Raw genomic sequence first — 24,257 nt, forward strand, 5'->3', positions numbered from 1 at the left:
GGCGACATTATCAAACCATTCTATACACTTGACCAGGATCTTGCTTTGAAAACAGATGTCATTAAGATTCACAACTGATCAACTCCAAACAACAAAGGACATTAAAAAAAATTAATAGACACAAAATAAGTTCTTTGGGTGTGCGTGCCCTTTAATAATAGTTGTGGGACTGTAAAGACTATTTGAATTTATTTATACTTTCTCCTGATCATTATTCCCTACTTTTTGCTGAGCTTTTAAAGACTTTTCGGGGGTAGGGGTGTAGCTAGGGACTTAACCCATCATCTAGATATAAACAAGCTATACCTAAAATGAAGCTATATCCCCTGTTCCTGGTGATCTGCAAAAAGACTTACTAGTGACAAGTTAACATTGTTCCTAACTTATCAAGCTGGATAGGGGTCAATGCGAGCGAACCTCCGTCTTCTCAATGTGACCAATATTCATTCTCTTACATCTATGTCACAGATAAAAGTGGGAAGCAAAAGATGGGCGCAATGCATGGTGCTTGATTTGGGGCCCAAGTCTGACAGCAACAGCTTCAGAAGTGAACAGACCCTTACTTCATGAAAAGGACACAGACCTTTTCAGGACGACATTTAGAAGGGCATTCCCAACATCTTTGCCTGGAACTGCCAAGGCCATGAGCTCCACACAGGTGACATGCAGAGCATGGGCAGCAGGGTTGGGGAACTCATTGAATCTCCAGTCGCAGTTTGGGAAAGGTCCAGGGGATTTGCCAGCCATAGGTACAAAAGGTTAAGGCAATAACAATTTAATCAGTCTGAGATTAATGACCCACATCTGTATAGTGTTTACAGATTTCACAATCTTCCAATGTAAGCGTCTCTTATATTTATGGTTGTGAGCCTAGCCTTTAACGGCTGAGCCATCTCTCCAGCCCAACAAACAAAACAAAATACATCTTGCCGGGCGTGGTGGCGCACGCCTTTAATCCCAGCACTCGGGAGGCAGAGGCAGGTGGATCGATGTGAGTTCGAGGCCAGCCTGGTCTACAAAGTGAGTCCAGGATGGCCAAGGCTACACAGAGAAACCCTGTCTCGAAAAACCAAAAAACAAACAAACAAAACCAATGTAAGCGTCTCATTTGATTATCAGCTTATCTGATTATGGGCTGTCAAGAAGTGAGTTAACTGCAGTAAGACATAAGGCTAAACAATAAAGACTAGACACAAGCTAACTCTGACAAGATAACACGGCATAACTGAGGCACACTGAGGGATGCCCACGAAGCAAAAAGGGTTGCCCTTACAGGTGGGCTCTCAGAACACACAGTATGCCAGCAAAAGACAGGACCAGAGTGTCCCCAGGCTTCTTCATCCTATTAACTTTAGAGATAGGACGTTTTCATATGACAATTACTTTTAAATGGGCAATCCTTTTAACTTAGGCCATACACTTCCTTGTTGAAAACAATAGTGGTATGTTGTACAGACATGTTATGTAGACTGTGCTGACAACTGTACACATGAAATTAACTGACATGACATCAGCACAATAGCTGTTTAGTTCAAAGGTTAACTACTATTTTAAACAGCAGTTCTCTTTAAGAGAACTGAAGGATTTAATATTTATTTAATTCATCAAATTGATGTCGGCTCTTGTTATGTAGTCTAGGTTGGCCTGGTACTCTTAGAAATCTTCCTACCTCTGCCTCCCCAGAGCTAAGACTATGGGTACGTGCTGCTACACCTGCTTTTAAAGGATCCGTCTAAAGCAACAAGACTCAAGCTCTCCAGGAGCAAACTGACACCTATATTGTAGGAGACAGCGTACTAGTGCAGAAGTAGGATTTCCTTCGAGAAAAAAAATGTCTATAAAGTCTGTTCTTGAGTAGCAACAGAGAAAATTCTCACGTATCTAGCATGATGATGTATTTAAGGTTTCAAAATTTTTAGAGATAAAATAATTATCACGGCCACTTTTAACCGCGGCCTGCGGGAGGCATATCTGCGAGAGTCTAAGGCCAGCCTGCTCTACACAGCAAGTTCTAGGCCAGCCATCACTACATAGCTAGATTGTTTCACGATAAAAATACAAACAGGCAAACGAAAACATCAGAAGAATCGAAGGTGGATGCAGTAGTCTGCACTCACAGTCTTAGTTCCTGGGGGAGCTGAGGCAGAAAGATTGCCTGAGGCCAGGGGTCTGAGGTTAGCCCAAGCAACTCAAAGAGAAAAATTAAAAATGAGGTTCTGAAGTACATAAAAACATTACGTTAAGAACTGTTCTTACAGGCTAAAATATTGCTACTTATGGTGGGTCTGGAAGAAACATGACAGAAGAAAGGATATTATCTACCAGCCGGCCAATCAGCTTGCAGTAGTAGGAGTCCTCTGGGACCCAAGGGTTGTCTTCGCGCGCATTCATAGCGTACTTCAGGTAGGTGTCACTGAGACACCAGCCCTGAGGCCGGTTGTCTTTGAGGGACCCAATGATTGCATGGACAAGTTTTCGTTTGAGATGGTCACGGTTTCTCAGGCACATTTCATAATAGTGCAAAGTATTATACAGGTAAGTCACTGGCCGGTCTGCCAAGAAGAAAATGGGTCACCGTGTTTATCAGGCTACCGACAAGTGTGATAAGTGAACCATGTGCTTTCATGGCTACCTAAGAACAGCTCCAGATTATGATGTGACTTCACACTCTGGACCACTGCATGCGATGAACATCTTACTCCAAAGTCAAGCACAAGATGCCTAATCATACACATTTAAGGACGGTCATTATTCTGAGTAGATAACTTGGCCTCTGCAAATTTATTGCGCAAAAATGACAGAAATCAACAAATGTCAACTGATGCTCCATTCTTTTGTTAGAGCAGCCATAGATAAAGGCCTGTGAAATTATCACAGTAAGAGGCACAGGTCTCTACGCGCTGACATCAGTAAACCTCAACACAGGAGACGGGAAAGAACCTGGTACAGAGTGCTGCACTGCATTTGTAAGGAAAGACAACAAGAACCCAGAGCAGCATCTATGAAGGGTGCCGGAGCTCCTGTAATAGTGCCTGCTCAGAGACTACTGCCAATTAGCTGAGACAGTTATACACTCTATTTCCATGTTCCCTAAGCCAGGGTACTGTTTTTAAAGGCATTCTCCTTTGACCCGACACTTGCTCTGTATAGTAATATACTTCTGCTTTCAAGGGAGATGCTGTACATCAGGGACTAACACCTGCCACTGGACCTTTTCCCTTTGGTGCTGCCCTGAGCCTCCACGCATGTAACAGGTGGCATCATCCTCCCACATCCAGTCTCAAGACCTGAGCTTCAATGGTCTCCGATACAAACGAGGCCAGGCACCCCGTGTTCCTCGATCTTTTGTTTTCATTCATGGCCCACAGCTTTTTGAGAGGATAATACACATCAGGGCTTTGACTTGGCTTTGAGAAGGCATACCCATCCTCCTATTGACCTCATCTTTCTAAGATGACGGTTCCTGTGTGCCCGCCTTATGCAATGGCCTCCAGCTGACCACCATCTATAGGTTATAAAACCCAAACTGGCACTTAATGTGATCTTACATTAAGGTATGCTTTCCTTTCTCAGCCTTATTTTGAAACTCCTAGGTAAGCATTCTTAATTCAGCCCAATGAAGCAATTTTCCTTCAAATACATCTTTTCTTCCAACCTCCACATTTTTTCCCAAAAGACTCCTTATGACTCATGAATTCTTATGTCCCTCCTGCTCATACAAATCATATATATCAAAGCCTGCCAAGACACATTTTGTTTATAGTGAAATCATCCTGCTCTGAGCTCACACCGCCATGCCATGCATCCTGTGACATCTTTACGACATCATCTCACAGCATTTAACAGTGAGTGCTCTAAAGCCTGCAGAACCTCTGCTTCAATGGCAGGGCTTGGCCTATCTGTTCATGAGGGCATTAGATGGGATGAAAGCTTGAACGAGCTCACCGTGGAATTTGTACAAGCCCCCGAGGTGATCCAGGAGTGTCTCCAGTGATTTGGACACAGGAAGCAGCTCCAAAAATCTGTGGATTACTATATCAAACACAGGAAGGAACCGCAGACACACATTTCCAAAGTAGATGGGAAGATAGGGGGACTGGATTGGTACGGGAGGGTCAACCTGTTCTGCCAGGCCTTCAAAATACAGCTTCTCGGGATATTTCTGTGGGTGAGGAAACAGATCTTTAGAGTACTTTAGAAAAGCTCACTTAAAGGTGCTACAGAAAAACTGAAAATATAAATTTTCTAATAAATGAAGAAATATTTTGGTTTTGTTTTGGGGTACTGAGAACTGGCTTGCACTAACCATGTGCTCCCTAAATCAGTAGCAGCCCAGCTCCCCAAGAGATAAGCCATACTAATCTCTATTATAGCTAACTTTACCATATACGGAACCATGTCTATAAGAAGTGCAGCTACAGTTTACTCTTACTCATTAGCATAACCTTACAGCCAACTGGCTCTATACAGACCAGAAAGGAAGCATGCCCCCAGCCCCCAGCACTGCTTCAGAGAGTGAGCAAGCCCAGTCAGCGCCAGTACCTTGTGGTAGCTCATGTGCTTGGTGTGCCAGTCATTCTGCAGCCAGTGCTCTGGGGAGTTTTCCTTCACAAAGTCGCTTACCCGATTTCTGAAGTCATTTGGTTTGAGCAGCAGCAACTGAATTATGAAATAGCAAACCTGGGCCTCATTTCCTTCATGACTGCGCATGGCCTTTGGAAATAAACAGAAATTAAGGGAGACTCTCCTATCTATCCACAAGTATGCTTCTGCCATCTTAAGACATTTTAAGACAACAAAGTCTCAATATTACTATAATTTCCTTAAATGTCAAATCTACCCAAAACCAAATCTTCAGAAATCCTAAAGATGATTTGATCCTTCCCGTCCTGCTATGGTTCACTGTTCCTTCTGCTAGGAATGCTCACCTTAAAGTTAATCTATTGCAGCATATTTGATCCCATTGTGAACCCTGAGACTGTGAGCTGCAAAAACCTGTTTCTTGTTCGGTGTGTCTCAGCCCTAGCACATACCTTTAATCCAAGAGCCTTCTGTACACAGGATTTAATTAAGTTAACCCTAGGTCAAGAGGTGGAGCAAGAAACCAGCTGACAGGGATTAAAGAGTAGGAGAGACTTTGAGAGAGTATTTAAGATAGTGTGGAGAAGCAGAAAGTACTGTCTGGCCTTCTAAGCTCTTGGACTTTTGGCTCTTGGGGGCTTTTTGCTTTTTTCTCCTGGGCTGTTGAGTGAGCTAGCAGGCCTTTTCTTCCCGAGCCATCAGCTATGCTAGCAAGCTTTTGGCTTTGGGCTTTTGGCTTTTTCTTTCAGGATGTGAGCTGAGTAGGAAGGTCAGCTGGGTGCTTTCTCTTCTTCTCTGAGCTAGCAGGTCTTTACCCCAGCATCTGGCTCCTGAGTCTTTATTAGTAAAACCGATTGATTTGGGATTTTACTGTTTTCAAACCAACAGTATGCTTTGTTGATGCTGCGTCCCTCAGGGTCATGTTCTGCCTGCTGTTTTCTGATATTTCCCTGACACCCTCTTCTGGCCTCCATGGGCACTGCACACACGTGGTGCACAAACACAAATGCAAGCAAAATACTCATGAATATAAAAAAATAAAAATAAACCTCAAAACTACTGAACTAACTAGCTTTGTTTGAAATATACTAACAGGCAGAAGGCAAGGGAGCACTTGGAGGATGCTGGGTATATAAGAGAGACAGTTAGACTTCTGGCTACCAAAGTGAATGGTTACAAGAGCTAGCACTCTACAGAGAAACACAGTATTTTAAAGCATCACAAGGCCACACAAATCTACTCACTCTGTGTCTTAGGACTATAACACTGGGTAAAGACTGAGAAGGAACTCGACACTCCTTACTCTTGAAGGAAGCTAGAGAGCGCAGCACCAGGCTCCCACTCCCATGACCCAACAAGGGAGGTGAGAAGGCCTAGAAGCGCGTGTATCCTTACCAGGCAGAGAATTAGCCTGTCCAGGGTGACAATGTTATACTTCCACACCATGTCGTTAAGGATCTCGATGCACTTGTTGAGTTGCTGACCTCCTGCTGACGTAGAGAACTCATATACCAAGAAATCTGCAAACGTTCTCACGTGGGCTACCAAGGCCCTGGCCCCAATCCTCTCCAGTACTCTAAAAGGCAGAGGGTGAGAGTTAACCCTCTTATGGAGAGCACTGTGTGCCGAGCGGATTGGAAACCCAGGCTTCCGGCTCACCTATATCCAATCTGACTGATATGATCCGTCTCCAAGAGCATTTTCCAGAGAAGACAGAGGAACAGAGGAGGAAAGCCTTGCACAGAGAACTGGGTAATGATTTCATTTTCATCAGTCATTGACTTCCACTTCCTATATTCTTCTTCCACATTTTTTTTAAGATTAAAACGACTTTCTTGGGGTACATTATTTTGCTTGAAGAATGCCTGAAAGGAAGAGCAGAAGTTTATGCCACCAGATACAGTAACGTGAGGTGAGAAACCTGCTTGGCAGTGAGTAACTCAGTACTGAAAGCCTGACTAGCGACACTAGGGAATGCACAGGCTGGTCTAGCGACTTAGTTTCTTTTTCTGTACTTCTTAAACAGAAACTCTAAGCAATCTTGACTTCATTGTCTCTTAAATCATTGTTTGCTAATCTTTGAGAAAAGGGAGAAAGGGAAGAAAAGGAAATGTGACTGCTTCTTCTTGGGTTACGTATTTAGCGTCTTGATAAGAAAGATCTATTATGCTTGGCAGTCTCAGCCTGTCCCCAGGCCCTGCCCCAGATCTACTCAACCAAAACTGTAAGGTTCAGAGCCAGAAATCTATAGCTTAGAAAACCTTCTAGATCAATCCGCTATGAGAGAACCACCACTTCGGCTTCACTAGAGGTTATGGAAAATCAGTGAGAGGTACAAGACACACGAGACTTGCCTTTTTCTTTTTCATAAAGCCACAGCTATAATTTTATTGCATGGTTAAAAAAAAAAAAAATCAACACAGTCACATTTTGTTTCTATGTACTCTATGAAGTTTCATTAAAGTTTATTTTTCTCCATTTTAGTGTTAGGAAATAATTTTTCAGGTAATGGGTTGACTCTTGTCAGATTCTAAAACCATTCATTTAAAAAATAAAACCATAATAATAATTACATTTTCAGAAACACATTCAATCCTCAATAGGATGAGAAGCAACTGAAGAGATTTTGGGAGTAAAAGCAAGTGTTTCCAAAAAATAAATAGCCAATTTTCTTTAGCTGTCACCAAGACTAATTCCTTAGAAAGCCACTGTGATTGGAAGGAAGATTCACTCAGTGTTTAATATGTAATTCAGAACCGAATTACCTGCAGAGGGGCTGGAAAACAGCTAAGGGTGTGTGACGCCCAATTGTGAGGAGTAAAATTCATGATGGTCTGAAGGATATCTTTACACCAAGTTCCCTGTATTGAATCAGATCCTGTAAAAAAATCTAAACACACAGACACGAGTCAGATCTCTATGACCACAAATACACACTGCCAAAGAAAGCAAAAGGCAGCCGCGTCCACTGAGAGGGTTTCAGTGCAGTATATGCACTGTGCACCTGTACTTCACTCAGGACCAAACCTTTCTTACTTCACATACCTAGGATAACTAGGACTAACTTGGCTTTTTATTAGAAAATATGAGCATAGTTAGTGAGGAGGCAGCAAAGGACGTGTGCATCATTTTTGTTTTTAATAAGGCCTTTTCTGGGCCAAGAGAATGGAGTTGAGAAAGCAGACATCTGGCTTTAGGGACTGAAACAAATATATGCTCTGTATGTCACAAGAGTAAATCTAAATCAGAGAAGTTTACTTACACAAAATAAGCTACACAAATCTGGCTGAAACTGATAAACGTGCCATCTCTTTTCTTTCCCTTTTTGAACAAACAGCTCTCCCAGTGTGGTCTGCTGATCTCTAGCAGTTCCCAGCGTCCTTCCTACCTTTCTTTCTTTTCTGAGATAGGGTTTTGCAATGAAGTCTAGGTTGACCTCTGCTTGCTATCCTCCTGCCTCAAACCCTCCAAGTGCCAGGATTACAGGCTTATGCTACTCTACCTGGCCACACTGTCCTTGCAAGGATTTGATGTGTTCAAAGATATGCAGACAACAATACCAAGATATCCTTAGCATTTTCTCAAGGGTGTGATGGTGAAATGCCTGCTCTGCACAACTCAAAGCAGGCACCAGACTACAATGCAATCACATTTTTCTACACCACCGGAGTTCAACAACAGCAAACGCTGCTGGTCTCAGTTAAGATCACTGTCATGTACTATAAACTAAAAATATTAAAGTTATCAGAAAGGACTTTGAATGTTTTTATCACGTTGATTTGAACATTACACAATGCACACACATATATGGAAACACCATGGAGCATCCCATAAATATGTACGATTTTTAAATGTGCCAGTTAAAAAGAATAAAGAAAATATTGTCAATGATGCTGCAAAAATGCTCACATATGAACCTATTCTCAGTTTCAGTGTGGAGGAATGCACAAGGCGTTCCAGGGTGCAGGGCATCTGGAGGGAAAGCGCGCGCATGGCAGAGCTGAGGCACAACAGCTATATTTCATGGAATTTCAATTTTAGGTAAAAGAGACCTGAGGGAAAACCCAGTAATTATGTAAATTAAACATAAACTCTCTTGAAGATTAGCAAACCCAGCCTGTTGCTTTAAGAGAAATAAATGATAATATCGTTTAGAGATGGCAAATTTGATGTTTCAGGTGAAAATTAGACACTGGAAAGAGCCTTTTCCACCATGAGGGCGATAGTTTCCAAGATGTAAACATTTTCTTACGCAATTAATAGTGGTGTCAACAAATATAATATGATGAAACTAATGAGATGTGTTGACATCTGCTACAACTACTTAACTCGGAATATTTTCCAAGTGATCAACTCATAAAAGTACACCAGACACATGCATTAAACATGTACTCAATGTTAAAAGTGGACCAATGGAACACGGTGCAGCAAGGCATACAAGAGCCACTGACAGGACTGGGGTGTCACACTGGGAACTCTCCAACTCTAGACAAAGGACACGCACAATTATCTGAAAAACCAACTAAGCTATCCAACCCTTTCCTTCCTTATCTTGTGCTTGTGAGAAGCCATGCTTTCATTTACTTTAACCAAAACGGCACCATCATATTGAAGGAGGTAACTCCCAGAAGCAGACTGGAGAAACACCTATGTTCCTTTACACCAGATACTAAAGGGCAATGAAAAAACCAAGACAAACAACACCCTTCTCATTAAAGTTTTGTTGAAGAAAATGCTTGTTTGTTTGTTTGTTTGTTTTCAAGACAGGGTTTCTCTGTGTAGCCCTGGCTGTCCTGGACTCATGTAGACCAGACTGACCTTGAACTTACAGGGATCTGTCTGCCTCTGCCTCCCAAGTACTGGGCTTAAAGGAGGAAAATGCTTTTTAAAATAAACGTTACTTAGGCTAATGTCACATGCTGCATTATTTTTAAATGAATAAATATTTTTAAAAACTTGTCCATTTTACTTACTAACATACTTCTTTACGTATACATGGAGATCCATAAAATCTTTGGGAATTTCAAATTTTTTGTAAAGAAGTCACAAAACATATGACTGTAATTAGAATGATGGGGCAATGAGCTTCCATTTGTAAGTGACTCTGAGCAGAGACCAAAGCAACTGGCTTGCTTTTCTGAACCAGTGAAAGGTGTCTCCTGAGCCCACACTCCTGAGCCGATCTGAAAGGAGCCGCCCTTTGCTGATGCTGCGTGCAGGGTCACTACCTGTGACGTGGGTTGCTCGGGCTAAGGTCAGGATCAGGGCTCGGTTCAGCTCTTCAGATTCTGCTGACAGCACCGTTTTGGGATCGTTGAGGAAACGCGTGAACTGTGGCTGGACCTCTGAGCTCCCTAGTGCTGTGATGAGCCTCAGCGCAGTGCTTTCCACACTGAAAGCAGGAATGCACAGTTCACATGCACGCAGTTAAATTCCACTGTAGTTGTTAAAATGTAAACACGAAGATTATACCTTCTCTTTGACACAAAAGAACCCTCCCTTTTTTATGCTAAATTTTGTAATTTGAAGCAGCAGACTTTACACATTTCATGAAAGAGAGCTTGTAGGCTACAAGAAAAACCTTCTCCTAGATAAACAGCACTTCAGTAATTACATTTTTACTTTGCACACACCTGCAAATTCAGTGTGGTGGTTTGAATAACATTGGTCCATAGGGAATGAACTATTAGGGGGCGTGGCCTTGGAAGAGGTGTGGTTTTGTTGGAGGAGGTACCTGACTGGGGTAAGTATGAGCTTTTGAGGTCTCTGAAGCTCAAGCCAGTTCACTTCTGCTGCCTGGCTTGGATTCCACTTCTGTGCTAGAACTATAGTATCTTAGAAGCAGGATTTTAATTTTATGGCAAATAAGGAAAAAAGAGATGAAGGATTTTTCCCCTCCTCCCCGTGCCCCCCCTTCCTCCCCTCAGCTCCTTCCCCATCCAAGCATGGGCAGCCTGAGGCCTGCTCACCACAGGTGGAGCTGGTTCTGGTTGGTCTGTGCGACCGCAGCCAGTGTGTGCAGATGGCTCAGGAGCTGCACTCTGTAATGAGGCTGAATGTGGTGCATGCGGTGGCTGAACATCTCCAGCAGCGTGTGCAGGATGCCCCAGGCGTGGGACTTAAAGACAGTGGGCAGAAGCTGACCTACAAGAGCATGAATTCCAGGTATGAGTTAGGAGAAGGACATGCCTGTACTTATCTGAAGGCTGCCACATTCAGGATGTAAAAGCATGACTATAAAACACACACACACACACACACACACACACACACACACACACACAAGTACATACATATTTCCACTTGTAGGGGTAAAAAGTGCAGAGTCTACACACGCATTACATTTATCTTTCCTTTTTAGAATTTGACAAGTCAGGCTTGAGCTAATATGTAAAAATAAAATGAAAGCAACTACACAAAAACAAAAAGCAACCAAAAATGTAAAAGCCCTTCTGATTGGCCTCCTTCCTCAGTCACCTTTCACATTATCTTTATAGAGTGAAGGGGTTCAACTTCTTGAGTGTGAAGACTCGCTCCTCTTTCTTAGAGTGCTGGTCTCTAAACCCAAGGACTCCACCACCTAGGCTGGCGGTGAACTTGCAAGGCATTTTCCTACCTCCACCTCCTCAGCTGAAGCCACAGCTATACACCATTGCAACTAGCACGTCATTAAAACGTTTTAATACTTCCTACCACCACCACCACCAAAAAAAACAAAACAAAACAAACAAACAAACAAACAAAAAAAGCCAACAAGATCAGGCATGGCGGCATACACCCATAGTTCCAAGCAGTGGGAAGACAGAGGGTCAGAACCACTCGCCTATATAAAAAGTTGGAAGCCAGCCTACACTGTCTCAAAAAAGTCAGAAACAAACAAACAAACAAACATGTTCCCTTTTTCATTCTTTCTTCTATCCAAAGAAAGCTGAACTCACATCTGGGAAAAAGAGTTACCATGATTAAAATTCAAACAATAGTTACATGAATCAGAAAAATGTTTCCAGCTAGAAGGACCTATTACTCAGAATTGCTGACTACTACCGTACTCCGTAGGATAAACATGTTTTTGTGTTGATCCCAAGTGTGGGATGGGGAACAGACTAGTGAGAGAGCAGGATGTTTATGCCCTTAGAAGTTAAACCACTTCATGAGGGAGCTTGGATGCTGCCAGCTAAAACATCCTAGTAGAGACTCTGAGAAGATACATACATACATACATACATACATACATACATACACACATGAGCCCAAAACAAGAGGCTTGAGAGAGAGGACATGGGATTGTTTTGGCTGTTTGTCCCTACACTTCAAGAGATGCTCAGCTGGGCCTCAGGTTGAACTGCGGGTTTGTTGAGGTCCTGGTGACTAGGCCAGGAGAATCGTTCCTCGGAAGTGATATCCTTAAGGTTTCATTACTGTGTTCTTTAATCTCCTTTTCCTATTGTTTGGGTTAGTTGGGTTATAAGGGGGGTAGGCTCATTTAATAAGTTCATAATAAAATATAGTTGTTAAAAAAATTAAGCCTACAAGACACTGTCTTTTGCAGAGTACAAAACCTCCCTCCCTACTGCCAGGCTGTGGATCACAGATGTGTTCAGCAGTGGGGCTGCTGCCTCTAAGAGCCATCTGCATGGGTCAGGACCTGGTCCTGCTCAGTGCACCTGCCCGCCCAGCATAGCACCCTTTTCTTGCTCCTGAAGAGTGACACCTGTTCTGGCCTTCTGCACTTCTCTGCTGCACACGTCTGTCACAGTGTACCCTTCCTTTGCTTGCCTTACTCCCTGGCCCTGACTCGGCGGGCTGGCCTCATGCTGCCAGTGATCTGCTCCCTGCTGCATCTTCAGCACTTGGAGACTACTCCTGGAATTAATGAATGCATGAATCATTAGAAACAGCAATGAAGTTTGGCTTACTGATAAATCCTTTGATGCCCAAAGACTCTATTTCCATATAGACCAGTAAACGGCTGTACGTTTCCACGAGGGCTGGAGCTAACGCGACACTGGATTTTGCATGAGCAAGTTTTATCACTCTGGTTGCAATGCTGTGAATAAGGCTGAGGAGAAAAAAGAACCAATTGAAAAGCCGTCTCTATAAACACAGGAGTTATTCTACTCAGCGGCAAACACGTATCAATCTGAAATGATATGGTTCTAATGGCTTGGCTCACATAATGTGTGTGAGCTGTCGGACACTTGGTAACGACGACCTGAACAACTAGAGTGAGCTGTGGTTTCTATGATGCTTTAGGGCTTGGAGTGTTGTAGGGATCCCTGTGCTCAGGGGAAAGCACGCTCTGCACAAGCCATAAGAGCATGCCCTGAGTGCTTTTGGCCGGCTTCTCCTCTCAAATGGGTAACGAGGTGCCTTTGAAGAAAACATTTACCATAAAAGTTATTTAGTAAAATATTGCTTAGACCCAAGTGCTTGGTTCTAGCAGGGCTTTGCTCAGATTTGTCACATGTGTAACTGAAGTACTACGTGGGCGCCACAATGCCTACCATGTGAGAGGGGAAGCATGGCTTCTGCAGCCCTGACACTGTGTCTGCAGACCCACTCAGGTCTGTTTGGCCTACACACAGTGTTGTCTTAAGGTGGTGCCAATACTTAAAGCTTGAGAGAACAGAAACTTCTGCATTGCCTAGTCCTTCTCAGAAACTCATTTTGCACACCTCGCTTCGGCAGCAGTCTACTGCCCATTTAGCTGAACCGTCAGCTCAAGATGGAAGCCACAGTGGCGTTGCTCACCTCCACACACCCTGCTCGCACCATGCAGAGCCAGCCTCCCCTCCAGGCCCAGCCTGGCTACTCTGGGCACTTGGGTTCTAGTGCCCACAGAGGCTTTTCTACCTTCCAGGAATGCGACACATCCCCACAAGTGTCCCTGTGTGTGGTTTAATGAAGCAAAAGGCTAACCATGTTAAATCCCAGGACTTAGCAATTCTCCTTCCAGTACACTGTTTAGTAAAATATGTAAGAAAAAACTGAAAGCCAGTGCAACTACAGACAGCACAATGCCTGCTATAAAGGCGACCTCCACCAACATCTCCTCACTATGAAGATGCTACCAAAACCTCAATGCCCAGCAGTGTAGAGTGGCTGCTTATATAACTCATAAGAAGAAACTTGGTTGTAGCTATTTAAAACTGCTTTGGGGAAAAACATGTGAAAAGATGTTTATTATAGAAAAAAAGGATAAAATAGCTCATTTTTGTCAACAAGATATAAAATAAATTCATAAATTTACTCATTGAAAAAATATGCAAAATTTTCCCCACGCTTATCTCTTATGAAAAGGATAGTCACTATCTGCTTCGCGTTCCTCTGTATAGTCTGTAATTTCTGTAGCTAACAATATTCATTTTAGTGAAGAAATCATTCTTAAATGTATTGATCATACACATATATGTACACATACATAACTATAATCAACACAAAAATACCAGACTTTTATCAATTCGCAGATATGAAACCAAATAAGCAAAAGAACACACCTCATCTTGGCGTGCACTGTCAGTGAGTCCAGGAGGTTCATTGGTAAGGGGGTTATAGACGCTGAGGCCAAACAGCTTGTTCCCGGAAGGGGCACTCTCATAATTCCATTTCCATAAATAGTCTCTACTAGAGCCCCCATAGGTAACGTAAAACACTCTGAATTTGTGGAATATGCATTACACAGCAGGGCAATCTTATAGTCATTCATCTGTAAGCTTTTATTTCTCAGACTCTGCTGTAGGAACCTTAAAGTACCACATATATGAAACAGAAAAAAAAAAAAAAACCACAAACAATATCCATGAAGTTAACTTGCATTTTAAAAATTTCAACTATATGTAGCTACTAATACACTCTATTCTTATAGACACCACAGTTTCTAGTGAATACAGATTTTTTGCGATTAAAGCTTGCCTAATACTGCAGATGAAACTTCATCCTAAGTTAACAATTAGTGAATATTTGTCAAGTATATACACTACACATAATGCGTTATTTTAGGCTGTTTCAGAGAATGAAGAAATAACTCATAAATTAACGAAAAAGATTCTATTTATTACCTGCTTAGATATAACATATGCCTTCACTTCTGAAAAGAAAATCACAGATATTTCATAAAATAAAAGCCCAGTGACACAAGAGTCTGACCATGCACAGGCTCCTATGATGCAATCTGGCAGTCCTAAGGAGGAAGTTCAGCCACTCCTACACCCTGACTAACACACAGCTCTACCTAAGCAGGCATGTCTCTGGGCCATCATAGCTCTGAGACACACTCGAGGAACATGCCAGCTAGCCCAGGGAGGAAAAGAAGTCCAAGTCAGAGAGATCATGTGCAAATCATGAGCACTTGGGAAACCCTGAAATACTCTCATGTTGATAGGAGACAAGATACTTTAAGTTATCATTTAAAACACATAAAAACCCAAAGCAGTCTTGAAAATGGATAGGAAAATACCTACCCACATAAGTAGACCCACTCAGGCTGTCTTCTGATGCTGCCCTTGGACAATTTCCTTACTGTAACATACATATTAAGAACCAGCCTTCTAGGGGCTGGAGAGATGGCTTAGCGGTTAAGGGCACTGACTGTTCTTCCAGAGGTCATGAGTTCAATTCCCAGCAACCACATGGTGGCTCACAACCATCCGCAATGAGATATGGTGCCCTCTTCTAGCCTGCAGGTGTACATGCAAGCAGAACACTGTATACATAATAAAAAAAAAAAAAGAAAAAGAAAAGAAAAGAACCAGCCTTCTCAATGGCGTGGGAGCTATCAAGCACCACAAATACTGAAATCAGCACTGGTCTACAAGCCACTGTTAACGAAACAAGAAAACTAAGCTCCAGGTGACAGGCACTTACTCATGGTGCAGCTTCAGGGAATGGGGTATTGGGATCTGGAGCTTGGAGTTGTCATTTTGAGCTTTTCTATTAAGATGAATCCAAATACAAGTCATTGCAAAGGCATGTGTTGACTGCGGTTTGTTAATATCAGGAACTGGGATACACTGGAAAATATAATTAGCTTCCATATGAATGGGAAGTAAATAGTCATGTCTCTTAGAAATCCTTTACAGTGTAACTCTTTAAAACTCCCGTCTTAGTTTAGCTCCAGGAGCTCTTTGACTATCCAACATTACAATGAGAGACTTTATAGCCTAAGACTTTTTAAAAAAGAGATGTTCTAGTTGGCATGTTTCTACTTGTCAACAAAATAAAAGATGTTTAGCCAAGCTTTCCATATCACCGAAGTATTGAACTAAACTCATTTCAAGCTTAATTTTGAAAAATTAAATATATGCCCAAAACCATAAAACATTGTTGACAATATATCAAAAATAAAATGTCTGTAATTCTCACAAATGCATTTTAATGTTTAAGACAGGAATAAAAACACACAATTCACATGTTAATGTGTTATCACGTACAGTACATATTGTGTAATCAGGTCAAACACACCTACTCCTCCATCATTTGTTACTTCTTTATGGAAAAATCCTCAAAAACTCTACCTCCCTGTAGCTTTTGTTCTTTAGTGCACAATAGCTATGGACAGACATTCTACCGGGCAGCAGCACACCAAGACTTCCTCCTGCCCAACTGCAACTTAGTCCCATCATTCTGTCTCTTAATCTCTTCAAAGAATATCTATTTCCAAGAAGATATAAAGTTAAAAAAACAAAAGCAAAGAAACAAAAACCAAAAAACTGATGATCGTAGTCACACAGTCCTGTAATCCCAGCACATAGGTGGAAGAGGCAGGAGGAAGAAGGGTTTGACTATAGCCTAAGCTGTACAGGGGGACACTGTTTCACTATAAAACAACACATACACAACTCAAATGACTGTCAGTTTGTAAAGGCCCTGCCACCAAGCCTGGCAACCTGAGTTTGCGCTCCAGGACTGCTCCAAGGAAGCTGTTCTCCAGCCTCACCATGGGTTGTGGCATGTGTGTCCTCCACCCCCACAAACAAGAAATTCATGTAATTTAAAAAATGTTTTTCCAAAACTAAAAAAGGAGGGTAAGGGCTGGAGGGACGGCTCATGAAGAGGACCTGAGTGAGTCTGGTTCCCAGCACCCACCCACACAAACAGCTCAGAGCCACCTGACGCTCTCTTCTGGCTTCTGCAGTTACTTGCAGTTACATGCACACAACTCCCTCCAGGGCCCCAGAGATGTGAGCCGGGCATGGCAGCACACACCTTTAATCCCAGCACTTGGGGAGGCAGAGGCAGGAGGATCTCTGTGAGTGTGAGGCCAGCCTGGTCTACAAAGAGAGTCCAGGACAGCCAAGGCTAACACAGAGAAACCCTGTCTGGAAAAAGCAAGAAAAATAATAAATAAATAAATAAAATCTTGAAGATACTGAAACACTAGGAAAGTGTAAGAACCACACACTTGAGGTCTGCCTGGAGTAGGTAACAAGATGCAGATTCTGTCTCAAAAGCAAAACAAAACCCCAAGATGTAGTGGATATAGAAAATATAGACATCTGGAATCTGCTTTAAAATTAAAATTATCCAGCATTACCAACCACAAAATAATGAGGAAAGAGACAACATGAAATAGGAGTGTCCCCAGGTGATAGGCGTTTACTGCTCTATCCATGGTACTCTGTGTTTAACTTTCCAGAAAGTGTTTGTAGAAAATGGCAACCATCAAAATAAGTTATGCCTCCCTCAAGCATCTTATGTAACAGAAAACCGGGCTAGTACGCCCCTAGACCACACAAACTGGATAAACTCAATCACTGTGTTGTGATTCGATAAACTTAATCGGTCTGCTGTGATTGGATAAATGTAACTGCTCTATTCAATGCTCGGTAAGACTTACCTCCTTTTCTGGGTACAGCAGATCAAAGAGTTTCATGACAGGAAGAAAATCGGCGAGTGCATTTTTCTGAATGCTTCCAGAAATGAACTGGAGCAGAACCCACATCAGGTGGTCTCTCCCTTTGATCAGTCCTCGCCCTGCTAACTGTAAGAAGTGTTAAAGGATGGATGTGCACACTACTAGAGACATGGGTATACAGAGCTGCAACTCGTCTTCAACAGAGCGCCTTATGTTATAACTTGCACCTCACATGACCCCCAAAGGCTCACATGCTAAGGCCTGGTCCTCAGCTCAGGGTGATGCTGCAGGATGGTGGGATGCTCAGGAGGCAGAGGCCAGTTGGGTATTTGGACAGTGGTCCTTTCCTTTCTCTCTCTCTCTCTTCTTCCTGGCTGCTATGAGGTATGTATGCATTTTGAGTGCATCCCTCACCATGATGCCCTATGTCGCCACAAGGTCAAAAGCAACTTAGCTAAACCACCACGGACAAAAACCTCAAAAAACGATGAGGCCAAACAGACCTTCCTTCATCATGAGTGCCTCCCCAAAGTGTCACTCACTCCCTAACACACTCGGTGCTGAACCTGGGTGCTCAGTAACTACTTACTCTCAACTCAGACAACAATGCATAGCCTGCTACATTAAATTGATCATATATACATGAGAATCAAGCTCAGTATTACATAATTTTTCTCAACAGAAACAAAAAAAACTTCACCAAAATTACCTTTTACCTTGAAATCCTTCAAGGACTAGTTAAAACAAGTCTCCTCATTTACTGAAGATTATAACAGAAACCACTGGGTGCAAAGGGGCATGGCACTGTCAGGGAATAAAGTTAAGATTCTCTATTCTGCAGTAAATAGTCAAGCTGCCCTGGTGTACACCTCCACCATCCAGCCAGTACTCAGCACATGCAGGCAAACTGTGTGTGGGCACTGTTTCTGATGCACACAACCTGCCTCACGAGTACCCAACACAGCCAGCAAAGGACTCTCAGGACCCTCCTACTGGCCCTGGGCCTGCGTGGTACACTGCTGCAGCCCCTCCAACAATGGCCCTGGCAGGTAAGAGGTTGCTGAACCTCCCATGCTTCTGCTTTAAGCCCATGCAGGTAAGAGAGATCTGCCTCTGTATTCAGATAAAAATTTTACCATTTGGGGTGCTCACTCTAACCAGGAAAAACAGAAGTCTCTGGACCTCCTACCTATGCTGCAATTTATTCCTCGGTGGACAAAGCCAGAGAAAAATCACTTACCACACACACAGACTCTGGCTTACCACAAGTGGGAGGGTAGTAAGAGAGAATCGGGTTGAGAACAAACAGAACATACTATACACGTGTATGAAATCCTCAAAGAACATATTTAACCAGGTGTGCATGTGTGTGTACAAAGAAGAATCCTTGTTGTAGTGATGCTATGGTGTAACATTTATTTATTTCCACTCAATGTGCCTAAGATCTTATAGCTAAAACCAGCTTATCTGACACTTTCTTACTTGTCTTACTTTTCCTGAACTAACCGTCCTGCCCTTCTGCTCATTACCAAGTAGAAACCTGTGAGCAAGCAATGCTAGCTTCCTGTTAAACCCTGATACCTGCTGGTCATCTTGTGCTACACAACTTTTCAGTCTATCTATCTTCCTCAATATTGGTTCAGACCTTCAACATACCTCACTCAACCCATTGCAATGTTCTCTTACTGTGCTGCTCACACCTGTCTCTATACTGTTAATTTAATCCATGTTGCCATTAGCAGTACTTTTTCCAATCTGATTATTTTCCCAACTCTTCACTACGGCCAAAAGAAAATCTAAGCTCTCGTGGGCCATGAAGTTGCCCATGCCCTTCTTTGCTTCCCGCCTTTCTCATGTCATCCTGAACATATTTTTCCTTCCAGTTTTCATACAACTTCTTATCTTTCCAAATACTAAGGCTAGGAAAGCTCTTTGCTATGTTTTTCCCTTGGGAAATTTGGATTTATCTTCGAAGCATTAGCTTAAAAATCTTTGATAGAGCTACTTCTGAAGTCTTCATTTAGGGTCTACACCCTTTCACTCATTCTATAGGGAACTATGCTGCCATGGTATGCTGGCTGGTTTTGTTTGTTTGTTTTATTTTTTTTTCTTGTCAACTTGACATGAGCCAGGGTCATTTGGGAAGAGGAATTTCAAATGGCAAAAATGCCTTCATGAGACTGGCCTGTGGGTAACTCTGTGGGATACTGTCTTGATTGATGACTGATGTGGGATGTCCCAGTCTACTAATGGCAGCACAGCTGGACAAATGGTCCTAGGCTGTATAAGAAAGCAGGCTGAAAAAGCCACAGGAGCAAGCCTGGTAGTTGCACGCGCCCATGGCCTCTGCATCAGTTTCTGGCTCCAGTTTCCTGCTATGAGTTTCCTTCATGATAGACTGTAAATTGTGAGGTGAAATAAACTCTTCCCTTCCCAAATCACCTTTGGTCATGGTGTTTATCACAGCAACAGAGACCTAACTAGTTATATATTATACACACATACACATCCCTTCCCTTCCAGTGTAGAACTCCTTGGTGGTATTACATTGAAAAGTTAAAAAACAGAACCCAGGCACAGGGACCCAAGCCTTTAGTGGCAGCACTTGGGAGCCAGAGGTAGATGGGTCTCTGAGCTTGAGGCCAGCCTGGTCTACATAGTGACTTCTAGACCAGTCGACCCTGCCTTAAACAAAGAAATTAAAAGGTTAACCAAATCAAAATTAGGGCCCTGACTTCTGTCCCCTCTGAACCCAGAGTCTGGCAGTGCTCAGAGATAGACAGCTGAGCCATAGTACAAACAGGTGGAGTGGCTCTGACGAGGTGCACTCTGGTCATACCTTCTGGTGGAGAGAGAGGACCATATGTGGGAAACTGGCAAACTGGAAAAGCACAAAGAAAATGAGCTGGCTGGAGAGGTGCTGCCACAGGAGCTGGCTGGTCCCCCCATCGTCAAACTTCTCCTCGTTCTCAGACCTCTCCATGGCGTATACCACCAGGTCCACCAGCTGGTCCTCCAGCACAGGGCAGCGCTGCTTGTGCTGTAGGGCAGAGATTAGATACAGTATTCCAAAAGCCTCTTGGTCAGTTCCAGATGTCACCAGTTAGTGGGCAGTAGTCGTAACGAGGGGCCAGGAAGCATAGGATGGAGCTGAGGTTACTGTTAGCTATAGTCTATTAGAGCTGCATTGTGTCCTGTCATCACAGAGGAGGGGCTCATGAAAAGCATCTTTTCTTGTCTCCCGCTTCCAATTAGTGTTTGATTCTGATACAGAATTATTCCAATTTGACAAAAGGTAATCAAAGTATACTAGACTACTCTCTCTGTCAACACAGCAGGTTAAAGGGGACATGATAGGGAGATACCATATTTTTGCAATCTAACTCAAAAACTGAAAGGCCTGCATTTCCTGATATTAAATATTTAGAAAAAGTAAATGAGGTAAGACATAACCCTGTGTGTTTTAAAGTGACAACTCCAAGTTTACAGCTCTGCCACTGCAGAGGTAAGGCAGCCGTGAGAACGTCTGCCCTTCTGTGTGGACAGTGAGCGATGCTGACAGTGAGCAATGCTGACAAAGAGTAGAGACCTCTTCCAAACCAGCAGGAAACAGACTCATGAGTGAGCCCTGCTCTTCCCACCTCTGCAGGCCAAACATAATGCAGCTTTAATTTTAAATTAGACCATTTTAAAATCTAAAATGAGAGAAAGACTTGGTTTAAACACTAACAATGAAAATGCAACTTCCCTTTCTAGAGGCAAAAAGATTTTAAAAAGTGATTTAAAATGTACTTTTACCAAAAGAAGTAAGCCATATTTTAAAAGCAACTTCAGTTTTTCTTTATGAATGTTGTATTACTCAGTAGCAGGCAGTTGGAAGCCTTACTAGTGAGCACAATTACTAAAATATAGATGATTTTTCCCCTATACTTTCGATTTAATTATCAGTGTCTTTTGCCATGAAAAAGGGATATCTTGAATTTGTAGAAAAATGCAAAATGGGGACAACTTTGGAAGAAAACAAAACAATCCACTGCACCCCCTCTTTGCATGCTTTGCCAGCTCCACGTTGTAAAGCTGCAATATAGCTGCACTTTCTTGATGCATGCATGTAAAACAAACATCTACCCAGAACAGGAAGCATCAATGGTTGTTTCATATTATTTTGTTCCAAAACCACAAGGCCATGATCACAGTTCCACCACGTTACAGGCTTACGGGAAGCGAGATTAACACCACCAGTTCAGACTGCAGTACTCCTCCTCCAAACGTAGCTATCAGTGTGAAGCAGAGCAGAGTGCAACAGACAACACTACAGACTAGCTCTCAAGTCAGCATGCAGCTACTGTGTCCAGGGCTTGAAATTTACTAGTTCCGCCAACCACCAGCAACCTCAGAGAGGGCCAGACAACACACGTGTACAGTGAGATCGCTCAAAGGATGCAAGAGTCAGAAAAATCTGTGAAAAGAGGGAAAGCCAGGATTTCCAGTAGGAATTTCTTTCTTTCTTTTTTTTTCTTTTCTTTCCTTTTTTTTTTTAAACTAGTGATGAGAATTTGCTTCTACTTTGGAGACTTGCCAATTGGTCAACTATCCCTCCACCCATGGTGGTCTCCCATCAGTCTACTTCAGGAAAAAAGAGGAGACCAAATAAAATTGGTGTTTAGCACCTCAGTCACTTTGGAGTTTCCCTTTCTTATATTAGCTTTTTTTTTTTTTTTTTTCCTTTAAAGGCTGGATTTTTACCTACATGTTTTCAGGCATGTTGTGATGGTCACATAGTTAATGGTTTATAGAGGAATGCCAGAAATATTAGAATTTTGACAAAATAAAAGCAATTGGGAGATTTATAGCTAAAGCTGATGGTCTTTCCGCATCTCATGAATAACCCCCAGGTTTTCAGTTGAGAATCAAATACACCAGGTGGTACCTAAGGCCCTGGTATCTGATGCAAATATGTATTGGGTTAATTATTTTGGATAAAACCAGGTACATTGCCAATCTAAACATAAAGACAGGAATACTCACATTGCTTTATCTGCCAATTTGACAGCATCAAAATAGTGACGATCTGAGACACAAATGGCCTGTACTCCTACTGTTAAGTAGCTTTTGTGCCAGACTACCTACCACTGAGGAGGCAGAGCAGCAGAGCGGCCACAAGGGCGCAGCTGTATGCCTGTTGTATGCAGTGCTCTGGGTCAGCCTAGCATACCTAAGCAAGACCCTATCTCAAAAACAAACAAACAAACAAAACAAAAACCCAAATGTAAATAAATATGCTTTAATTTCCTGCTTTTTTTTTCTCTTTTTTGTAAATCCAAGGACTTGCTATATAGCTATGGCAGACCTAGCACTCACTATGAGGTCCAGGTGAACTCAAACTTGAGGTAATCTTCCTGCCTCAACCTCCTGAGCACTGGGATTACAGGTGTATGCCACCACACTTAGCTTGCTCTAGTTTCCACTACTATAAAATAGGTAGGTTAAAACAAAAAGTCTGCCTCATGCTGCAAAGTGGACAATGTGAACATTTTTAAGGCACCTTAATACTTTTATTTGTAAATCTCTAGCATAAATGTTGATTCCTTAGTTTATATCATATCTGTATGTATATTTAGTTTAAATCTGTTTTAACAATGAGAATATCCAAATTCAATATTTTAAAATCATTTTCCTATCCAATAGTTCAGCCTGAACTAGACTCCGTCTACCCTCAGCCGCGCTGCATCCTGTTCCCTTCCTTCCTCCCACCAGGCTTGCTGGTCACGATGCTGCTTTTCCGCATTCACTCATATCCACTTCTGAGTGGTAAGTGACACTTTTAACGTAACAGTTTGCTTTTGCACTAAACATCCCACAAATTAAACTTACAAGGTCTTAAGTTAACTCTGAATAGTAATTTAAATCAGTTTTAATACTTTCTACTCAGAACAAGTTGAGTGGACAAATCTCGAACCAGATCCCTGTGCTGGTTAATGGCTCCCAGAGTCACTTCAGAGCCGGTGGCCAGCGCCTTCGCACCGCATACAAAAGCTTAAGAACTCTAAGTGAGTTGTGATGCTTTTAGTTGTAAGAAAAAAGATAGAAACTGATGTGAACACAGAACACAACATTTCTTTTCCTCCTATGTGCTTAAGCTCAGCAATCTACACCACCCTGTGGCTATTTATGACCTGTCTCTGACCAACTTAAGGATTAACCATAGGCCAATTCCTACTGGAAAATGCAATACAGACAGGTCATAAAGTTTTCAAGCTTTAATTATTGCACTGTTAGAGAAAGGACAAGAAAGTACAGCACAGGATATATAGTTCCATAACGGTAAAAGATGCAATAAGATGATTTGATCCTTTGTATTCGTATGGATTTATATTGCGTGTTCTCCTTTCATACCCTATTTCCATGGGTAAATAATATACCAAGGCACTTCGGCATATTATCTTGCATCTGAGACTCTCTTACTACAGAGTTGCCTGTGACAACAATTACTGATGAATTGTGAATTTTTGACAATGTTTACACTATGGTGGGACCAATACTAATAAATGTTCTATCAGCATTTCCATTATAAATTTTATTTTTTATGGATTTATGCCTTAGTCATAAACTTTTTATAGGTTGAAACTTGCTATTAAAATGATCAGATCATAAATACTTTTCTTGAAATTATTTTGTCAGTTTCTATTTTTGAGGATAGCCACCTCCTTCCCCCAAGGGGTGGTGGTGCAGAGCCATAAATAGCTAAAGATACCTGGGAGGTGTAATTGCAGCTCAGATGACATGTAGCCACCGAAGTATAAAAAAAAAAAAAAATGAGTAC

General features: G+C 42.3%; 1 protein-coding gene across 2 annotated transcripts in view; it reads right to left on the reverse strand.

Moving 5' to 3' along the window:
• The window catches only part of Med23 (mediator complex subunit 23), a 45,380-nt gene that overhangs the window by 6,069 nt on the left and 15,054 nt on the right, over positions 1 to 24,257 (reverse strand). For both annotated transcript variants that reach the window (XM_051164621.1, XM_051164620.1), the window contains 14 exons: positions 20,274 to 20,474; positions 17,417 to 17,560; positions 15,445 to 15,590; positions 14,079 to 14,324; positions 12,498 to 12,640; positions 10,551 to 10,725; positions 9,810 to 9,973; positions 7,347 to 7,471; positions 6,241 to 6,446; positions 5,977 to 6,157; positions 4,543 to 4,713; positions 3,946 to 4,162; positions 2,316 to 2,552; positions 584 to 749 (listed from right to left, as the gene is read on the reverse strand). In XM_051164621.1, the coding sequence (XP_051020578.1) occupies positions 584 to 749; positions 2,316 to 2,552; positions 3,946 to 4,162; positions 4,543 to 4,713; positions 5,977 to 6,157; positions 6,241 to 6,446; positions 7,347 to 7,471; positions 9,810 to 9,973; positions 10,551 to 10,725; positions 12,498 to 12,640; positions 14,079 to 14,324; positions 15,445 to 15,590; positions 17,417 to 17,560; positions 20,274 to 20,474 (2,522 nt within the window). The remainder of the gene's footprint in view (positions 1 to 583; positions 750 to 2,315; positions 2,553 to 3,945; positions 4,163 to 4,542; positions 4,714 to 5,976; positions 6,158 to 6,240; positions 6,447 to 7,346; positions 7,472 to 9,809; positions 9,974 to 10,550; positions 10,726 to 12,497; positions 12,641 to 14,078; positions 14,325 to 15,444; positions 15,591 to 17,416; positions 17,561 to 20,273; positions 20,475 to 24,257) is intronic.

Source organism: Acomys russatus, chromosome 21, assembly GCF_903995435.1.
Source record: "Acomys russatus chromosome 21, mAcoRus1.1, whole genome shotgun sequence".
Classification (NCBI taxonomy): domain Eukaryota; kingdom Metazoa; phylum Chordata; class Mammalia; order Rodentia; family Muridae; genus Acomys; species Acomys russatus.